The 20948-nt window shown below is 25.7% G+C and overlaps 1 protein-coding gene across 1 annotated transcript; it reads left to right on the top strand.

Annotated features, from left to right (window-relative positions):
- Positions 1-5770: 5770 nt before the first annotated feature.
- Positions 5771-19344, top strand: LOC145832237 (enolase 4-like). The gene is made up of 12 exons (XM_082939557.1): positions 5771-5938; positions 7575-7703; positions 8201-8270; positions 9547-9691; positions 11198-11399; positions 14289-14457; positions 14871-14992; positions 15685-15837; positions 17041-17219; positions 17499-17733; positions 18679-18797; positions 19194-19344. The coding sequence occupies exons 1-12, from the start codon at positions 5771-5773 to the stop codon at positions 19264-19266; spliced, it is 1764 nt and encodes a 587-aa protein (XP_082795683.1). The 3' UTR covers positions 19267-19344.
- The last annotated feature ends 1604 nt before the right edge of the window (positions 19345-20948 follow it).

Below are 20948 nucleotides of genomic sequence, written 5' to 3'. Positions count from 1 at the left end.
CTTTACTCACAAACGGTCGCTTCAGTACTTCGTACTTAAGCCCGCTTGGTTAGATCACAATAGCGGTTTTTCGCGACTATTCCTGTCTGATGAGTCCTAATTAGGACGAAATCGGTTGTAGGATTGTCTCGGATGCTGTTATTGTTGATCATGCGGTGAAGTTCATAATTTATTAATAATTAAATAGACATGTTTATTTGTTTAACAAATCCGATGTTAATCAAATCTCGCCCAGGTAATCTTCTTTAAAACTTTCACTTAAATCTAAATAATATACAAAATGTTTAATTACGACTTAAACTAGTACTTTAGTTGACGAAAACTTCTTTAAAATTTACTTTATTATGAACAGTTGAAATAACGTAAGTAAAAACGAAATACGAACTAAAAAAAAAATGAAATAGAGTAATAAATTAATTATAGTTAAATGAAGTATAACTAGGAGCAGAAGTTTATAAAAAATCCATCAAGTTCTTTGTTTCCTTTAATCAACTATTTTTTCAGACGATTATTACACACAACATATCAATTTTTATTCATTACAGTAAAGCCAGCTTGAAGTCTATTGACTTTATTCTCGGTTTTTTTTTGCAACTCTAAATTTCTATAAATATCTTGAGTTTTTCCTTCATTAGAAATTTAAATCTATATTAGAGTTTCACAACACAAACAAATTTATTATTTTATTATAATTTTTTATGTTTAATGAGTTAATCAAATAACTTATACTTATATTTCTTATTTAATTACCGCTAATAATCTTAAGTTTTTGTTTGAAACATGTGAAACAATAACTTTTATTAGATATCAAGAAATTTTTTAATTTGTTAATTTGCTTTTGGAAAATTATAGATGTTAATGAAATAATAGGTAAAACAGTCATAACAAACACAAATAGCTATTAATATTTAAAATTAATTAAAGACAGAAATTTTAAATAGTCAGAGTGCATCTAAACTATAAAAACAAAATTACAAAAAACATGTGATGTATTAAATAAAACAAGACATTTCTTTAATGTAAAAGCATTATATTTAATCTTTATTTCATTGTTTATGAGCAATGTTAGATATGGTTTGTTGTGCTAGGGAAGAGCAAATAAAAAATGCATAAATCATATCAATGTTCCTATAAACAGAGCACTTAGATGCGTACATCATAATAATATAATGATGTTGTTAGAAAATTAAAAAATGAAAAAAATTAAAAGTTAAAAATCTGTATTTATACGAGTTAGGTCTATTTATGTGTAAATTAACAGTAATTTGTTACAAGCTAGCTTTAATAATTACTTTTAAAGTATAAAAATTATCCATATTTATCATACGAGGTCTTCAGAAACAAATTTTTTCCTACCTAGATTCAACAACAAGAATAGTCAGAAATTGCTAGCTTACCAAGGTAGTAAATTATGACCATTATGTTTAAAAAATCCAATTCGTTTTGGAAATTTCCAGGGTGATCTTAAAAATTAGTTATTAAAAAGTGATTAACAAGGTCATTAATGATCATCGCTACTAGTTTATTTACTTTTGTTTAGGGAGTTAAAATTAATTGTCATCTATTACAAAAAATTAGTTCAAATTTTTTTTTTTGGTTTTAGTTACAGTGGTTCAGTCTAAATTACAGCATTTTCTATCTGGCTATTCTTTAGAATATCTAATTAGGTTACTAATTTTAACTAACTTCAGAATTTTTACAAACTTCTTTATATATATTTATTTACTTCTCTTGTATGCCTCTATAAAAATTAAGTAATAGATGTACATTTTAACAGAGAGCTAAATATATAAATAAATGGTAAGCTGAAATTACTATCTTAAGTTAACTTATAATCAATTACTCTACTTTTTTGAGGAAAACTAAAAATATTTTTGTTTTTTATGTTTGCAAATGTTATTTGCTCGTTTATAGTTACATTTTTAGCTTAGAAAAGTATTCAGAAGCAAAAATAAACAAAAGATTTATAGAAGAAATTTTTTGTTGTTTTTATTATTCATTATTATTGTTTTTTATTTTTATTTTTCATGCTTTTTTTTTTCTCATTAAGTGCTTAGTGTATAAATGTTACAGCTTAAATATTCATATTTTAATTATAAAAGTTAGACTGAGTTTATGGTCAAATTCACTTCTTTATAAAGTATTAAAAATTTTTAATAAATATTTAGAATAATTTATTTTAATTAAAATATTAACATCTTTAAGTATTTCAACTAATTTAAAAAAGAAAAGAAAAGTTAAACTTTTAGCATAAAATACTGATAAAATTCAACGTAAAAGTAGTTAAGCTTCTTACAATTTTTCCTTTTTAAAAAAAGTTCTGACCTTTTTTTCAAGTATTTTTATGTCTGCTATTAGTATTGTTTATCTCGTTTTATAAATAAAATTTTAGTTAATTTTTTAAGTCTAGAAATGTTTATTATTTACATGTTTAGTCTTTTGTGTTTTAAGCTTACAGTGTATATTCATTTTTATTTTATTAGACAAGTTTTTTAGTACATTATAGTTAAAACTTTTCAACTAAACACACAAAGTACTTTTTTAAGTAAACAATTCTTAGCTTGTAAGAAATTGTTTAAGCATGTGGTGTATGACTGGATAACCAAAAGTATTTTTGTACACCAGATCCTTAGACTAAACTTTTTGAGCGCTTTTTTTATCATTCAGTCATATATATTCATGTTAGCTTCACAAACCACAATGTATAGCAAAAGTTTCACATTGTCAATAAGAACAGGACTTAGGTTAAATTTAAATATTTTAATAAAAATTAAAGACTTGGATTAGATATTAAAATTATTTATTCTGCTTTACTGGTATTTCGAAATCCTTTAAAGTTTATACAATTTTATGTACCTAAGATGTTTAAGACAGTTATATAGTAGAAATTTGTACAATTTTAAAATGTATAATAATTAAAGCTACTACATAAAATACTATTTTATTGAACAAAAATGTTGTGCAACCCCACTGTAAAAAAGTCTATAATAGCCTCTTGTCTTATTTAACTTTAAGATTAACTGTAGTTTCAGGCATAGTTAAAAAATTTTCATTCAAAGTTTTAACGATCAAGTTTAAAGCTTAACTTTTAAGGTTGTTAGACATATTTTAATTTAATTATCCTAATTGTATATTTGAAAATTCAATCTCTACCTGATATAAACCTGCATTTTTATAACAGTAAGTAAATAACACAACTTATAATTTAAGTAAAAAAAAACATTGTTAACTAATTTAATATACATAAAAACTGAAAAAACTAGCCTGAATTTAAGGATAAATATAAAAATATTTCAAAAACTTTTTTCTAATATTTTTCTATATAGGCTAATATTTTTAAACTACTTAAAGTATGTGACAACTTTGTAAATGAAACTAAATGAATGGTAATTTAAATAAAATTATACCAATTACCCGCTAGAATTACTTAAACTTTAATCATAGAAAGTTAATGCAACGCTTGTCCCTACGAAACTAACTAACCTTAAATTAGATTAGAGGTAAGTAGACATTCAGTGGCCGTGGGTAAAAATTCTACAATAAAAACATTCAACGGCTGCAGCTTTAGTTTCAGTTTTTATTCTTTACAGCAGACCATAAATATCTGTTTAGTTTTACCTCAGATTTTTTTTTGGTCTTTACTTCAAACATCGGAATATCTAATGTTAGTTTCATTAATTTTTTCTCGCATGCTAGTTTTTACCACTCACGCGCCTTTTTTATTGAAAAAACATTCTTGCGGGCCGTACTTTTACCCTCTATTGGCCCGATAAGGCAAGTAGACCCCTAATTTAAATTATTGAAATAAGTTTTCTGTTATATAGCGCTAAATTACTTATTTGTAATAAAGCACACAAAATAAGCTTTTAAAAAAATTTTGAGTAATTTTTCAATAGTAACCAAAGTGCTATAGTATGGATTATGGAATGGTTATAAAGTTTATTTTACAAAAACAACTATTGTCCCTTATATAAAAGCTCTAAGCATAAACTACAGGCCAGTTGTTACACAAAATGAATACACTATAAAATAATAATATAAATTTGGGAGTTTTGTTTGAAACTTAACAATACACATGTATGGACCTATTTACCACAAAATATTTTGCCATAAAGAAATAAAATAATTTACAGTAAAAAATTACATTATTTGGTCCTGGACAAGACGTTAAAAGTTATCCGTGGTGTGTGACTCGATAACCAAAAGGTTCTTTGAGCACCAGGTCTTAGAACCAAATATTTTGAGAGCCTTTTTGTTTATTAGTTATTGAAAAAATTCAAAAGTTTTAATATTCATCAAGAATTTATCATATCCTTTGTTTTTTGAGCTAGAGACTTCAAGTTTTTAGGAAACAGTTCTTCTATAGTATAACAGTTTGAAGAAGATTAGTTCAAAAATACTGAATTTGTAGATATTTAGTGAAATAGTCTTTTTTTTTGTGTTTTTTTGTTTTCACCTTTTATATGGGGCCTGTTGAGCTCTTGGACTTTTATCCCATATATCTAAAACATTACTTTGAAAATTTCTTAGGAGTTAAAAATTTATGATTGCTAAGATTAAACTCTACAAAATAATATCAACTTGTTAAAACAAGGTGAACCCTCCCATGGCTTATCTAATCCTACTTATTAACTTTTTTTTATTGTAAGAAATATCAGTAAAACTCTACCCTCAGCAACTATAAACATTTTCTTGGCAATAGAAAAGTTAGCAATACAATTTTGAAATGTAATTTTACCTGCCCCATTAATATTAAACTTTTTAATCCCAAAATTAAATAGACAAAAAATATATCTTAGACAAATTAAAAAATACCTTAATGACACGCCTTTTTGAGTACACAAAGAAGGATAAAATTTCAACCTTAATAACCACAGAGTGTGGGAAAATCTTAAAACTCAAATCCTCAAGCAAGTGTTCACCAGCCCCACAACAAAATAATCACACCAACAATTAAACCATGTGATCACTGCCTAACTTATGTACAATGACTTAATTATAAAAATGATCAGTACTTTTTAAAACTTACCTCTGATAAGTTTTTAATGTGGAAGTCGTACTAAAAATAGTATCAAAAAAATTAAAATTTTTATCAATTTTAAAGGTACTGAAAAAAATATGTGAATGTTCACAACATAACTAGAGTCAGTAGGTCAGGATATGGAAGAACTTTTGGTAATCGTGATTTTACTATCAGCTTTGTAATTATTATTACTGATGTGAGCTAATATAATATTTACAATTGTATAACAATGTAAGATTAAGTATTAATAATTTATTGTTAAAACTTTTAGCATTAGTAATCTAAGAGATCCACAAATTTAAAATACAGCTAGATCCGGATCTTTTTTTAATAAGTTCTAGCTGGAACAAAGACATTTAAATCTTTAAAATATACACACAATATCAACCTTAAGGGAGAATTTTATAACATATAACAGCTTCAGTAAGAAAAAACTAAAGTTGTTAGGATTAGAAACTATAAGTTATTTTTAGCTGTACTTTTTTAATGTATTTATTTACTGAGATGTTAATCAATATTAAAGTTTTTAATACCATTTTACTTTGTACCTGTAATTAGTTTACTACATCTATATAGTTGTATATAACAATACCATTTTTTTTTAAATTGTTATGTGCAGATTTTTTTTTCTTACACAAGTTTATAAGTGTTTAGTATTTTTTACAATAATACTTTTTTATGCATGATTTTGTTTGTTAGTTACTTCAAGCTATTTAAAACTCATTTCATAATTCATTATTTAGAATTATGTCTAGTATAAGTGAAGAAGAATTGATTTTGGAGAAACAAAGGAAAAGGGAAGAACTAAAGCGTAAAGCATTAAATTTTTATAATGAGCTTGGTGTTTCAAACAAGATTGAGCAAATACTGAATGAAATTCTATATGAAAAACCTAGTGATGTCTATGGACGACTAGTAAGTTTCCTTTGGTGTCAAGTTGATGTAAAGTTTTCATTTTTAGTGATTGTATGGTTTCTAATATTTTTCAGAAGTATTTTTCAATTTACGCTGTTAATATAAGTTAATTCAACAGTTTGTTACTGTTTCACCTAAATAAGGCTCATCAGAGCTTATCAGTGACAATTATTATTAATAAATTTAAGCTAATATATTTTTTTATTTTTAGTGGTTGTATGTTTTCTAATAATTTTAGAATCATGTAAATGTTTGTTTTAGTTATTAAACTTTAAAAAAAAGTCATGATTATATTTATATTTGTTCTTTTGGTTATTCTATAAGCATTTATTACGAGTAAATAATTCTTTATTTGTTCAGTTCAAATAAATTTTGAGATGTATTTATTTTTTTAATTTAAATATTGATAGTGACTATTTAAATTGATGTGTTGTTTACTAATGCTGATGATTTATTAATAATAAACAGTTAAAAGTTTCTATAATTTTCAGGAGGTTGCTATATCACTTACTAAGCAAATGAGATTTTTTTAATTTATGAAAAAATAGATTTTAAAAATTAAAAAAAAAATTAAATATATAATTATAAAGACTTATCTCTAATACAATTTTTGGCAAAATAACTTGATAATTTCTGGCTAAAAAAACTCTTCAATGTTTGTTTAAAGTTGTTTGTTAAATTCTTAGCAATATAAAGGTCGAATGTATTTTTATAACTAGAGAACAAATTGTTGATTCTAGTAAAATTTAAGTTTTTTAATTTAACTGTTTCCTTTTTCTTCCTCTCAAATCAATGCAAATCATAACAAACACATTTAAAATTTTAGTGCTATTGTTTTAATATTGATTTTATTGTACAACATATCAAAGTAATCCTGTTGAACCCTAATTACTTACTGAATCCTTTAAGCTTGAAAAAAAAATTAGAAACTTTGCTATTATTGCTTATGCTTGAAAATTAAATTAAAAAACAATTAGTCTATTTATGTTTATAAGCTATTTTATTAAAAAATTCTTTAGTTCTACTACCTTAATAGTATCTAATGCTGATATATAATATTGTCACAGCTAAGCTAATTATTTGTTTAACCGCAAAAAAATAAATCTTGATTTATAACTAGAAATAGTTTCAAAATAATACTTTGTATTAAAGACTCTAGTAAAAGTAGTCTAAATTAATAAACATATTTAAAAAAATTTGGTGTCAATAGCTATTTTTAGTGATTTAGTATATTTACTACAGTTTTTGAACTGATATCATCTTATTATAAATAAAAACAAACCATTGTTAGGGTGTGTTAGAAGAAAATTTTTGTTTAAAGATAATTAAGTAGAAAAAACGGTGACAATAAAAAGTTTACTATATTTCTTATTGCACAACACAAAATATAATTGTATCAGTGCGTTAATAATCATCTCAATTTTTATTTATTAATTTGTATTATTTTTTTATTTTTACTTAACCCAGATGTTATATATATATATATATATAAATTAAAACTAAATAAGAAAAACCAACAGTATTTATTGTAAAAAATAGCAGTGTGTTTAATCAAATTGTTTTTAGTTTTTGATGCAAGTTTAGCATTTTTAGTTAAAATGCAAAATTTATAACTAAAAGTTAATCATTTTAACAGTCAGAGTTTTTTAGCGAGCTGCAAATAACACCAAAAATAGAAGATGTGAAAGTTCAATTTGTTTTTGATTCAATAGGACAACCAGCTGTTAAATGCACTGTGATGAGCATCATTAAAAACCACATGAAGGTTTTTTTGCTGTCGTTTTACGCATGCATGTTAATGAAATAACAAGTAGTTTTGTGGCTATTGGACTTATACATATTAATAAATGTTTTTAGTTGAAACAGGCTAACTTCGTTATGGCTTAGTCACAAATAATGTTTTATGATATTTTTGTACTAAATGGATATAAGTAAAATTCTAAAGTTTTTTCTATATATTAATTAAATTACTGACACTTATTTAAAATCAATGAAACAGAAAAAAGTTTCTATGTTTGAAACTCTCTGTTTATCTGTTTGAAAGTTATTTTATTTCAAAGACTTTATAGTAAACAACTAAAGCTGATAATACATTTTTTACTACAACTATGTTTTTACTTAAACATATTTTGTAACAGTTTGTTTTAAATTAAAACAAAAGCTATGTTATCATTAACTTTATCAAGTATAGTACAGTTTTTCAGTTAAGATTGTTTTTATTTAAACCACATTTAAAAAAATTATAACCATAAATCCAAAAAGGAGCTTTCTTCTTGTCAAGTGTCAATGGGTAAGGAGCAAAAGTACAGAAATGAACCAGAAACAGTTCAAGGTTAAAAATTTATTTTATGCAAACGCTTTAAAAATTTTTTAGCTTTTCAAAACTTGATAATTTTTAAACTATGGCAACTATAGTCAACTTAATTTTTTAGCTAATGGTAAGTTGATGTACAAAAATTTACTTATGTCCCAATTGCTATGGTTTTTAATACAGTAACCTGCCAACTAGGTACGCACTGCTGGTTGGATACGCACTTTTGCGCTTTGTTAAAAGTGTTTCATGGATCTAGGAATCTTGGTCTTTAATTACTTACATTTAGCCTAAAACAGTCATGTTAAAAGCTATTAAAGTTTACTTACAATTGACTCTTAAAGCAAAATTTCCCAAAAACAAAATTTCACTATAAAAACAAAATATACTAGTTGAAAGTTTATTAGAAGTCTTGAGTTTTGACTTATTGTATGTACTTATATGTAAGTATTTATTTTCAACCCACAAAGTTTTTTAATCTATCTTGTATTTCCATTGTACCTTTAAATTCACATAGTAAATATAATTTTTTTAATAATTTTTAATAAATAAATAATTATTAAAACACTGATCATACTTTTATTAAGTTGTGTTTATTCATAAAAGCTAGTTTTGGTTTTTAAAATTATCCTACTCACTGTTTACCTATTTTGCATTTCGACTGGTTGTCTTAATTAAAAACAAGACAACAAAGGATAAAATGGTGCTCATAGTAGACTGTGGTTTCCATAGTCAATATTGGCAATAATGGATTTAAGAAAGAGTGTTTATCAATTTTATAAGCTTACTTATTTTGTTTATATGTACTTATCATGGTTACCTCAGTCTTAGGTCGCTTTAGTTTCAATTTCACTGTTCATTGTTTTTGTTTATCTAAACTTTGTTTGACTTTTTAACTGTTGTTATTCCTATGTTTTAATAATAGGGTATACAAATTTAAGTTGCATTGTTTGTTATTTTCGTGAGATAAATAAACTTCAATATGTTTGTTTTAAATACTAGATTTGATGAACAATTTGTAAGTTTATAGCTTATTTTCTGGTTCCCTTAGTTTTAATTTATTTACTTTTAAAATTGTATAAATATTTTAGAATAAAATATTTTTTAAATATAAATTTTAATTTTTTGATATAAAATAAAAAACAATTGCATTTTTAACACATCGTTTTTCGGCTAAAAAGTGCGTACCATACTGGCAGTTCGTACCTAGGAAGTGCGTATTTAGTTGGCAGGTTATTGTATATCAAATGTAATTGTGATATTATTGAATTTATGTTAAAATTAATAATTCATACAGATGAGGCTAATAAAAGTGAAATTCCTCGAGTTGAAGTTGAAACGGGCCACCAAAATGCTTGCCATGAACTCATCGCCACCAAAATTCTGCCTTCAATTCAGGGGATTCCTCTGTTTGATCAGGAAAAAGTCGACGAAATAATCAGGTTAATTGCAGTTAATAGAACTTTAGGTTATTTTTTAAACTGATTAAGTTTCATTTATATATTTATTAGGGTTTTATTTTGTATGTGAACTTAATGAAATATATTTTTAAATAAATTTTGTATGATAATAAAAAAATATATTGCAATGTCTTATGTTTTATGTATTTTTTTATATAAATATTTTATCTAACAGAAACATAACGAAAAAAGTTAGCATAGTTGTTTAGCTTGCCCTTCGACGAGTCAAGTGTTACCTAACAAATGAATATGTTTAAAAGATTAAAGTTAATCAAACACTTTAAACGTATAAAAGAAATTGTAGCTAAGTAATTATACTACACAGTTGTTTTGAACTTTTTAAGATCTATTAAAATGATACTTTTTAATTAGACTAAATATTTCGACTTTAACAAAAATAATTTTACATATGATCAAAACATTTTTGCACAGTAACCTAGTACAACAAGTAGAACTTGTTATAACTTCTGTAATTAGAAAAGTTTCGTTGGTCTATCACATAATGAAAAGTTCTCAAACCATTATAATTTGAGTGTGTCTAATATATTTTGTGTTTTATATCTTTGACCTAAAATATTTTTGATAAGATTATACATTTTAAAATGATTTTGTGTGATTTAAAGGTTTAGTAACTAACATTTCGATGATTTTTTTATTAAATTAAGATAAATACCAAGTTATTAGATAAAAAAATTGTCATCTACAGTTTTTTAGTTGAACTTATTAATTTGTATATATTTAACAATAAAAATTGCTGGGAAACAGAATGTTAAATGATTCTTTCATAAGAAATTTACTTTATCTTATTGAAGAAACAATAACAACTAATATACTTTTAGTTTGTTTACAACTTTGTTTTCTTTTAATGTCTATTAAACTGGGTAATGAATAATATAATTATGATAGTTATTTCATAAATTTCAGAGTACATTTGGCCATAAACATATACTTTCAGGTTTTATTAATAACATTTACATAACAGACTATCATCTAAATCAGTGGTTCATAACCTTTTTTTTTTTTTTTCATATTTACCTTTTTATGGAAGGTAGTTTTCAAATTTACCCCCAGTATGCATATTTTTTAAGTTTTAAAAAAAAAAGACTTTTTGAATCTTAAGCTTCTAAATCTAAAAAAAACTAAATAGTTTATTTGACTAAAAACATATTACAGTTTAATGCTAACTTTTAAATAAAAAGATCATTAACAAACCTCAATTTACATAACCTATAATCAAGAAAATTTACTACCTTCAACAAGGGAATTCAACACAGATTAAGAATCGCTGATCTATTCTGACAAAAGACTACAAAAAAAGTACTGCTCGTATTCCAATAAAAATACTACAAGAACGATATTTTTACTACTTTAAAAAGCAACTTTAAAAAGAAACGTAAAGAAATAATTTCAAATGCTGCTATTCTAATTCACAAATTTGAGTTCAAATACGTCTTCCAAAATTCAAAAGCATCAAATATTCCCGCACAGATCGATAATCCGCGAAGGAGAGTGCGAGCTGATGAAGGCGGACGCTGAAGCGAGGAAGCAGATAGCGGCCTTGCTGGTGGAGCAGCAGCCCGCCCAGCAGGTGAAGAACAAGAAGGGGAAGAAGGAAGGGAAGAAGGCTAAGAACAAGATCGCATCGGTCACCAACCACCAGTGCAAAGCCAACAGCGAGCTCCGATTGAAGGTGTTTGTTTAATTTCACTTTGTTTGTAAAAGTTTAAAAGACATATATGTAGACGTGAATTTGTAATTTTACAATGTGTAGTTAGCGTCATAAATTTTAAAATTTAAGTTGCATAAGCATTTAAAATAAAAAAATTGTTGAACATACTTTTAATTAATTTCCTCGATTTTTGTAACCACAAATGCAATTTAGGGCAGCATTTTAAACATTAAGTCTTAGATGAAAACTTTGATTTGTAAGTCAGTTTTTATTGAAAATGAAATTTTTAATTACAGTAACTTACCACCTAGGTACACACTTTCTAGGTACGTATTGCCGGTATGGTACGCACTTGTGAGCTGAAAAACGACGTGTTCAAAGTGCAGTTTTTTTTTTGCTTTGAAACTAAATAAACAATTAAATTGTGTATCAAATCCAATATTTAAAATAACGTATTACAGTTTATTTATATAACAAAAATAACGAACAGGGCAATTTAAACTTGTATATCCCATAATTATAACAAAGAAATTAAAAAATACTTTAAAGTCATACAAATTTGAAAGTCATACAAATTTTAGATAAACGAAAATAATGAACAGTGCAATTAACATTTGCATACCCAATGATTGAAACATAAACTTAAAAAGCGTATAAAAATCTAAAATAAAATATGAATGACCAAAAATAATGAACATTGCAATTGACATTTTCATACCCTATGGTTGCAACATACATGTAAAAATCGTATAAAAAAGCGATATTAAAGAAAATAAAGAACATTGCAAATGAGATTTGTTTAGAACTAGATTCTTTCAAAATATGTGCGTTAGTTGAGCTTGTCGTTTGGGTGTAGCAGAATCCTTTTGTTGCTTTTTTGATTTTATAACCCTTAACTAGCTTTTTTTAATAAAAATAATTAATAAAAGCATTATCAATCTTTTCATAAGTATTTATTTAAAATTAGTAATTACATATTTATATGTACTATCTAAATTTTAAATGTACAACGAAATACAAGATAGATTAAAAAACTTTGTGGGTTGAATATAAATTACATATAGTAATAAGACCTTTTATATATTTTAAATATTTATTGTTATATTTATGTTAATATTTTTTTCAATGATTTTAGTTTTGATAATCATTTTTCAATTTCAGTGACTTTTAACATGTTTGTATTAAGCTCAATGCATGTAATTAAAGGCCAAAATTTGCTAGGTACGCACTGCCTGTTGAATACGCTCTTTGTCGCTGTGTTCAAAGTGCGTACCTATTTGGCAGATTAAATTATTTTTTTTAAATATATTGTTATACAAGCCTTCCTGTTTTTTCATTGTCAATTTTATCTTTTTTTTTTGAGCTAGAGACCTCTAGTTTTTAAGAAGATTTTTGCAATCATAAGAATATAAAAACCAAAAAAATTATAAAAAAAGCTAGTCGTGCAGATTTTTCTGTGTTTTTAAAAGTTTAACTGAAAAAGTTCTAAGCAGTTTGTTCAAAAGTTGTAGAAAGAGATATATTTTTAGTAAAACAGTCCTTTTTCGCCTTTAGTTTGCGCCTTTCACAAGTAAGCTATGAAACTTTAAAACTTCAAAAACTTATATCTCAATTGCTACTTTGAATTTTTAATATCGTAGCTTACTTGTTCATTAAAATAAAAGATTAACATGAAGTTATTGGCCCTTTATGCTTTTGATTTCTTTATAAAATTAAATGCTTTATTATTTTTAGCTGTTTATCTATAAAGTTTTGTTTATAAGTGCTATAAATATTTGCAAGATAAATTCTACTACATACTTGTTATATTTTATTTTAATTAGTGATTTTAGTGAAACAGTTCTTTATGAGAAATACATAAAACTAAAAAAAATTACAATGTGAATAATGTTATACCCCTCATTGCTACTTAACTTTAATAATAGTACATCTCATAAAAATGTTATTTGTTGCAAAATATAAAAAGAGACAAAATATTGATACCAGAGTTTTTCTTTTTGTAATTTTCATATCATTTGGTCTGTATAAAAAAAATCTATACTGTTTTTTACAATGTGCAATATGCATCAAAATAACTTAATTTTTGTATTTTACAAATGACATAATAAAAGTAGTAAACCTATTTTAATTTACATAGTATGTTTATTGTGTTGTAAAAATAACAATTTTAACAAATTTGTTTTATTTTTAACATTATACAGTGTTATGATAGCAAAAGATATTCTAAAAAAGTTCTAATTTTTTTCAACCTACAAAATGAATATAGACGAAAAGTTAAAAGACAAATATCGGTTACTTAAGTACTCAAATAGTACTAAAGTGCCATTTTAAAAACAAAAAAGTTTTATCTTTAGTTTCAAAAAGCTATTTAATGTTTAACAAATCATACTTAAAATATATTAAAATCCAAACTTTAAAGTATACTTTTTATTTACCTTGGTAATCTAAAAAATTTCTATCAATTACATTTGGTACACCTAAATATTTTTTATTGTCAATTTTTTTAATTGAAACAATAGCAAATGCAGTTTAGCATCTACTATAAATTCAAAAGTACAGCAATTAACAATTAATCAGTTTACTTTTTAAACTGTAGTTAAGACCATAGGGATACAAGTTTAAATTACTAAAAGTAAATTAAACAGTTTTGAAAAATGTGAGATGTAAAAATTAGCTTTGTATAAGTAAATTTTGAAATTAAAAATTAGTTAGTTTTTTATTGTTGGAAAGTGCTTTTCGAAACTTAAATCAGAAAGTTTATTATTTTAACTGAATGCCTTAATAAGACTTAATACTTTTTTTTAAACTATAAAAGCTTTATTGATTCACCCTATTTTTAAACAAGCTTTTTCTGTGTTTATATAAAGTTAAGTACAACAACTTAATATTTCAAATAAGTTTTATTTTTAGGGCTGTAGCGCTGCCTACCTAGCTTCGTTTGCAATTTTCAAATCAGCGTGCGACGCCGAGCAACGCTCCTACTATGACGTCATACACGAAATGAAGCGGCCTTGCGAAGATTTCAGGAGGATGCCAGTTCCCGTTGTGTCAGTCATGTCCGCTGGTGTCGATTCTCCAGGTAAATAATCAGAGCTGATCAATTTTTTAAACATAAGTTTTTGGACTCTTATTGGTTAAATGTATTGAAATAAATTTTAACTACAAAAATGTCTAGAAGTCTTAATAGTATTAAATTTAATAATGTTAATTTTGTAGATAATAATTTAAATTAGTTTAGATAAAAATTCTACATAACGTTAAAATAAAAACTTGTAACTTAATACTAAACTTAGTTGTCTAATTTATTGAGTTAGTTTTGTTTATTATTACTTTAGCATTAAGTAATACTAAGTCTGTGGTATTCAGTTACTAACTAAAAGTACTGTAAAATTAAAATTTAAATTGTTTTAACTTATTAGAAGTTTTACTAACTTAGTTTTAGTTGTATATAACAAAATATGAAGTTTAGTTTTAATTAACTTAATGTTGCAGGTAAAGCGAATTTAATGAAGAACGTCTTGTTGGTTGGAAACCCAAAATGTTCCGCGAGCAAAAATATAAGTAAAATGTGTGCAGTGTACCAGACTCTCGGCAAAACACTCAGTCCTAAAACTGTTAGTTTAATTATTTGATTTGTGAGCATTAAAAGTTGTCAAATACGAATGGTAGATAATAATTTATGATAGTTAGTGCAATGGTTTTGAAATTTTAGTCGTATGATTTATTTGTTGTTTTAAATTCTTTGTAACAAATTTTATAGCACAAATTAATTTTTTTTTTCTGAAAAACAACTAAGTATTCAAAATCTATTTTAAAAGCTTCTTGTTTTCACAATAAATTATTTTGTAAATAGACTTGCAGGACCTTTTTGCAAGTAAAATAATCTGAACTCAATTTATAGTTAATAAGGATACCATTTTTTGAAGAAACAAATTTTAAATGTTTGTATATAACGTTTACCTCTTAGATGTTAAGTAATAATATTCCCAAACAAGCATTTGTTTAATGGTTTAAACTCAAGTAGATTTTTTGTATTTACATATTAGGTTTAAAGTTTCAACGTTTACTCACTTGTACATGTGATTTTTATCAAAATAACAGTTTTTGTTTCATCATTAAATGTACAATAAGGCATATTTTATTGTACGGAAAAACGTAAATAATGCAAGTAATTTAAATGGTGAGAAATTTTCAATAATTTAAATACAATAACATCTTTTTTTAAATTCAACTATACTTTGGTGAGTTTTAGATGCAACAGTTTTTTCTGCATGCATATTTTTTAACCATATAAAAATATTTACAGCCAGTAGGCCGTGCAAGCAACGGAGCGTATCTGAGCAGTTTCGAGAGATTAGAGCAAATAATAAACGTCGTCGTCGATTCGATCAACCAATCAGGCTTCGCTGCCGGTGAAGACTTGTTTGTCGGATTTGAATGCGACACTGAAAGAATATATGTCAGTTTCAACTATCTACTTGTAATGATTATTTTGTTATTCGTGTTTTTTCTAAATAATTTTAACTGGTCATTAACTTATATAGTGTAACTTTAAATTAACAGTCCTTTATAATCGTGTTCTTTGTTTAATTCACAAATAGTTTTTTTGTAATATTTCTTTTATTGTAGTCTTTTTGAAATTACTTCAATAAAGTACACATGCTATATATTTCTAGGCAATTGAGTCATATTTGGAGAAAATGTTTATAACATAATTTGTTAAAAGTATTGTATATGATATAAAATTATATATGTTTAATGAAATCTGATGTAATACTGTTTATATTTTAATTTCGTTTTGAAATTTTTGAATTTCAAGCTGGTATGAGATATGAAAATCATTTAGAAATTTTAATAGAGTTGAAATAGTCATTTAAACCAAAAATTTTGTGCTCCTATTTCTTAACCGTTTCAAAACTGCTGAATAAGAAATTAAAATTTATAACATTACCTGAGGTAAATTGCTATTTTTACCATCTCGTCGGTTTTTAAATGATGGGAAGTTATCATTACTTTACATTAAAACAAAAGGTAAAAAGGATGATCTTTTTTATACCATGCAAAATTTTAAAACTAAAATTGAGTTTATTTGAAATACAAATTCTTAAATAATGCCGTAGAGCTTAAGTATCAAGAGCATAAAAGTTCTAAGTATTAGTCCTAAAGTTTTTTTTCGGTGTTTTAGAAACAGTAGTTTTTTAAGTTTAGAATACTAACCAAAGTTATTCCATGAGCAACCATGATTTTATAAAACGCTGTTACTTAGAGTGCGTTTTGTACTGAACCCTTGAAAACTTAAAAAGAATCATTAAAATAACTGTATTAAATTTCTATGAATATCTAAAAATATATTTTGTAAAAAAGAAAGCTCTACTGCTGAAGTATGGGCGAAGTTTGCAACACGTTTCTTAAAACACTTGACCGTAAAATTACTAATTAATACTCTTTGAAATATGATCGGTACAATTAAAATGTTATACGTTATGATTTTCCGAAAACTTATAAAAAGGTCTCAGCTTGAAATTATGCTTATTAAATTCTTTCAAGATATTTTAAAGCAGACTCAGTTTCTGTCAAAGACCTCTTCAGTTCAAGAGTCTTATTCAAATTACTGCTCTTTAAAATATGATCTGTAGACTACAATTTAACATTTCTCCCGCAGAGCAGCGGGAAGTATGAGGTGCAAACGGGAGTTTGGAAGACGACGGAGGAGCTGGTGCAGACGTACCACGAGCTGATCAACAAGAACCACCCGGTCATCAACCTGATGGTCAACCCGCTGCACAGGATGGACTGCATCAACGACCCGGGCGATTTCATGTCCAATATTTTGCATAACAAGTCTGTTTGAATAAAAGTATCAGCAAAGTTTTGTTATCTATTGGCTTCAAGTATAAAGAAAAATTGAGCTACCTACGCTAAAAAACTTTAAAAGCGATAGGTTTTACAAAGTTTTGATTAACTTTAAACAATATAAATAATTATTGTTTAGTTTAAAATTTGTCTTCAAACAACAACTAGATGCATTTCAATACTCTGTCACACTTTTACTACTAGTACTTGAGGTTTTGATGCAAGAAACAGTTGTTATAAAGTTTTTCACCGTTGCTATTTTCCCAGGTGCATGGTTGTCGGCAGCGAATCGATGCTGGGCTCGGCCCACTGTTGGCATGGCGACGCCACCACGGCCCCCAAAACGTTGAAGCACCAGCTCGGAAGGGCGGTGACGTCAGGCGGGGCCAACACCTTCACCGACGTCATAAATAAACTGAACGAGGCGAAAATGAGTGGGAAAGTAACCATGGTGACGAGCATCGACAATTGCGAAATTAATGATGACGTCATTGTAGACGTGGTTTGTTTTTGTTATATAAATTTTTTATTAATGGTATTTATGTAACTGAATGAGAGTCGTTTTATGTAATTCACAAGAGTTCACGACTATTAAAAAGATACTTTTTTTTAACTTGCAGTAAATAAATAGAACGTTTCTCTTTTTTTGTTTTCTTTTTTTAGTTTTCTTTAGAAATAATGTTTGCTTTATTTATACTAAGTTTTATGTCATAGGTTATGTTATCAGAAAAATGACAGTTGACTTAGATTATAAGTTGGAAAAATAGAAGTAATCGTGTAGTAACTTGAAATTTTTAGCTGTCAAAAAACAAACCACACACCAACTAGATAGTTTCTTGTGAATAAGGTTCTAAAATATGCTTTTTTTAACTATGTCTAAGTAGTGGTGCTTATTTGATGGCTACTCGGCTGGATTGTTGCTTTTAAAGGCTAGTTTCTCAAAATAAAAATGACCAACAAAACAGTTTTTTCTTCTAAATCTAATATATAACTGTAACAAGACTGTTGACCCTCGACTTAGACTTTTTTAAGTCTATCGAAACTTTTTTGTTGTCTTATGTTAACTGAATATTTGCAATTTCACCGCTTATAATCTTCTAAAATTTTAAAAAGGTTAAAATGTCTCAATAATTTGTTTGTAAATGAAGCTCTCAAATCCATCACAGTGGAATCATTTTTCACTTGCTACTTGTTAAGTTATTTCCTGTAAACCAAGGTTTCCCAAGCTTTTTTTCATAACGACCCCTTTGAAGAATTTGAAAATCAATGACCCCCTTCAATATTTTTTTTTTAACTACCCTAAAAATGTTTTTTTTCTGTTTACCATGAACTCCAAAACATCTAGTGTAAGTTTCAAGTTATGGCCTTGTGGCCCACTTTTGGAAAATATAAAAGTTTATTTAACTTATTTTAACTTTTTTAACTTGTTTAAAAACTTTTTTAACAGGCAGCTGGACTGGACTGCACATTTTTGAAGGTTGGAGCGCCGTTTGGCGGTGAAAATTTTTCAAAATTAAACAGATTGATCGAAATTGAGGATAATCTTCTTCAAAACAAAAATATTACGTAAGTTTGATTGTGAAAGTTTTTTAAATTAAGATTTGTATTTATATAGAATATATTAGAATTTTTGTTTTAACTCAATAGTTTAGTTAAAGTTTAATTAAACAAGTTATAATTGAATTTGTAGCTCATAAACAGTTTTCAGTTTGAATATGTTGTGAAACTTGTTTATTATATTTAGTTCAGTTGTAAAATTTTGTGGCCTGATGCTCATTAAAGTAAAAATTACAAAGTAAAAATACAAAGTAAAATATTATTAAAGATTACTTAATTTAAGTTAAAAAGTGTTCTATATGAACATGTACTCCTTATAATAAATGCGAAGCTAAACAGTCTCTACTCTGTTGTAAAGAATATCCATTTTTTACAATAATATTAAATTATTTTTTTTACTCACAGAGTTCAATACGAAGACATATTCAAATACAGAATCTCAAGTTTTGACAGGGAGCGTACAGTTTCTATAGAATGAAAAACTGTTTGTTTTATTCATTAAACACTTTAACAATTTAATTTTTTTTCATTCACTGTGAACTCGTAGGAGTTGCAATTCGTCTTTAAAATTTTATTTATACTTAACTGTGATATATTATTTGCTATTTTCATTGTCATTAAATTCGTAAACCTTTTTTTTATTAAAAAAAAAGTTGCAGTAGAGTACAGTTTAAAAAAAAAGAAGTTATTAATTAAGAATGAAATAAATATAATGAATAAAAAGTTAATAGTTTTTTGCTTTGTAGAAGGTTAGTTTTCTTTTATAATCAAAGTTTTAATGACTTGGAAAAATAAGAAAATTGTTTGTTTAAAAGTTAGTTAGTGTTTTAGTTTTATTTGGTGTTTATTTTTATTTTTTTAGTTTTACATATATATTTAAAGTCAATTAAAATTAATTTGATAATTTAAAAGCATTTAATCATTGTTGTTATCATTTAAAAATAGAAATTAAAACTACAATAAGAAATTTAGTAATTATAGATAAAAAATTTGACGTTCGAAATATTTTTTAAATTTAAACTTAGATACAGCAATAACACTGCCATTTCGTAACAGAGTGACCACTTAATTCATGTATGTTTCTGAAAAATTTAAGCTCAAATGTTTAAATTCAACATCTATTTTTATTAAAGCTTTTTGAAAATTTTTGATTTGTATAATTTTTAGTTTTAAAAAAATATTAAAACATTTTATTAAGGTTTTATCTTTAAGATTTTTGTTTAACTTAACAATCGATTTAGAACATATTACAAAAGTCAAAATGGGAGTTTCATATTTAGTAGTTTTGAAGCATTTTATAATATGAATAAGTTTTTAACATCTACATTCAGTACAGGAAAAATCTAAATCAAACGCTTTGTACAATCAGTACTGCCGAATACTAAGTAGCTCAAAATAAAATTAAATAATAATAAAACTTAACAATATACTACTGGTCACAGCTCTTACAGAATAGCAGACTAGTTGATAATTTAATTTATTTTTTTTACTATTGTGAAGCTAACAAAACTGACTTACTACTAGTTATTTGAAACTTGATTAGGAATAATCACAGTAAAAAGTGTTAAACCTAGCTTAGCTGATTTATACTGTTGAAAATATGCAAAGTTGTGTTAATTGATAATAGAGGGAATTTTTACTTTTAAAAATTTCCCAAATTTATCATTCAACAAAAATGTTATTTTAAAAGGTAAAAAGTATTGTCAATGTTATAGTTGCTTAATAACTTGACCAAGTTAGATTATGCAACCCTAAATTCAAACTTTGTTGTTAAGATCATATAAAAATCTTAATAAGATGTTTTTTAAAAACTTTTCAGTTCATGTCTGCATCTATTATAGTAATTTTAAATAAACAGGTACAATTGAAACAAGCAGTTTTAGTGTAGTTAACAAAATGAAAGTGTGTATGAGATATTGTTATTCACAGGTAAGTGCTATAGTGCAACATAAGTATTTCGTGTTGGATTATGAAATTTTGACAAACTAGTGAAATTTGTTAGCAAAATAATAAACGCAATGAATAGTTTTCGATGAAAAAATTCTTTAAAATAATTAAAATACTAAATGAAGGCGTTATTTTAATGAATGAAGCTATACTTGAAAAAAAACTTCTTTAAAAAATAAATTTTTATAGTTAAAAAGCAGTTTTTAGGTCTTT

This window comes from Thalia democratica, chromosome 3 (assembly GCF_965202585.1).
Source record: "Thalia democratica chromosome 3, ktThaDemo2.hap1.1, whole genome shotgun sequence".
Classification (NCBI taxonomy): domain Eukaryota; kingdom Metazoa; phylum Chordata; class Thaliacea; order Salpida; family Salpidae; genus Thalia; species Thalia democratica.
The sequence above is the reverse complement of the archived record's forward strand: the minus strand, read 5'-3'. Positions and strand labels throughout refer to the sequence as shown.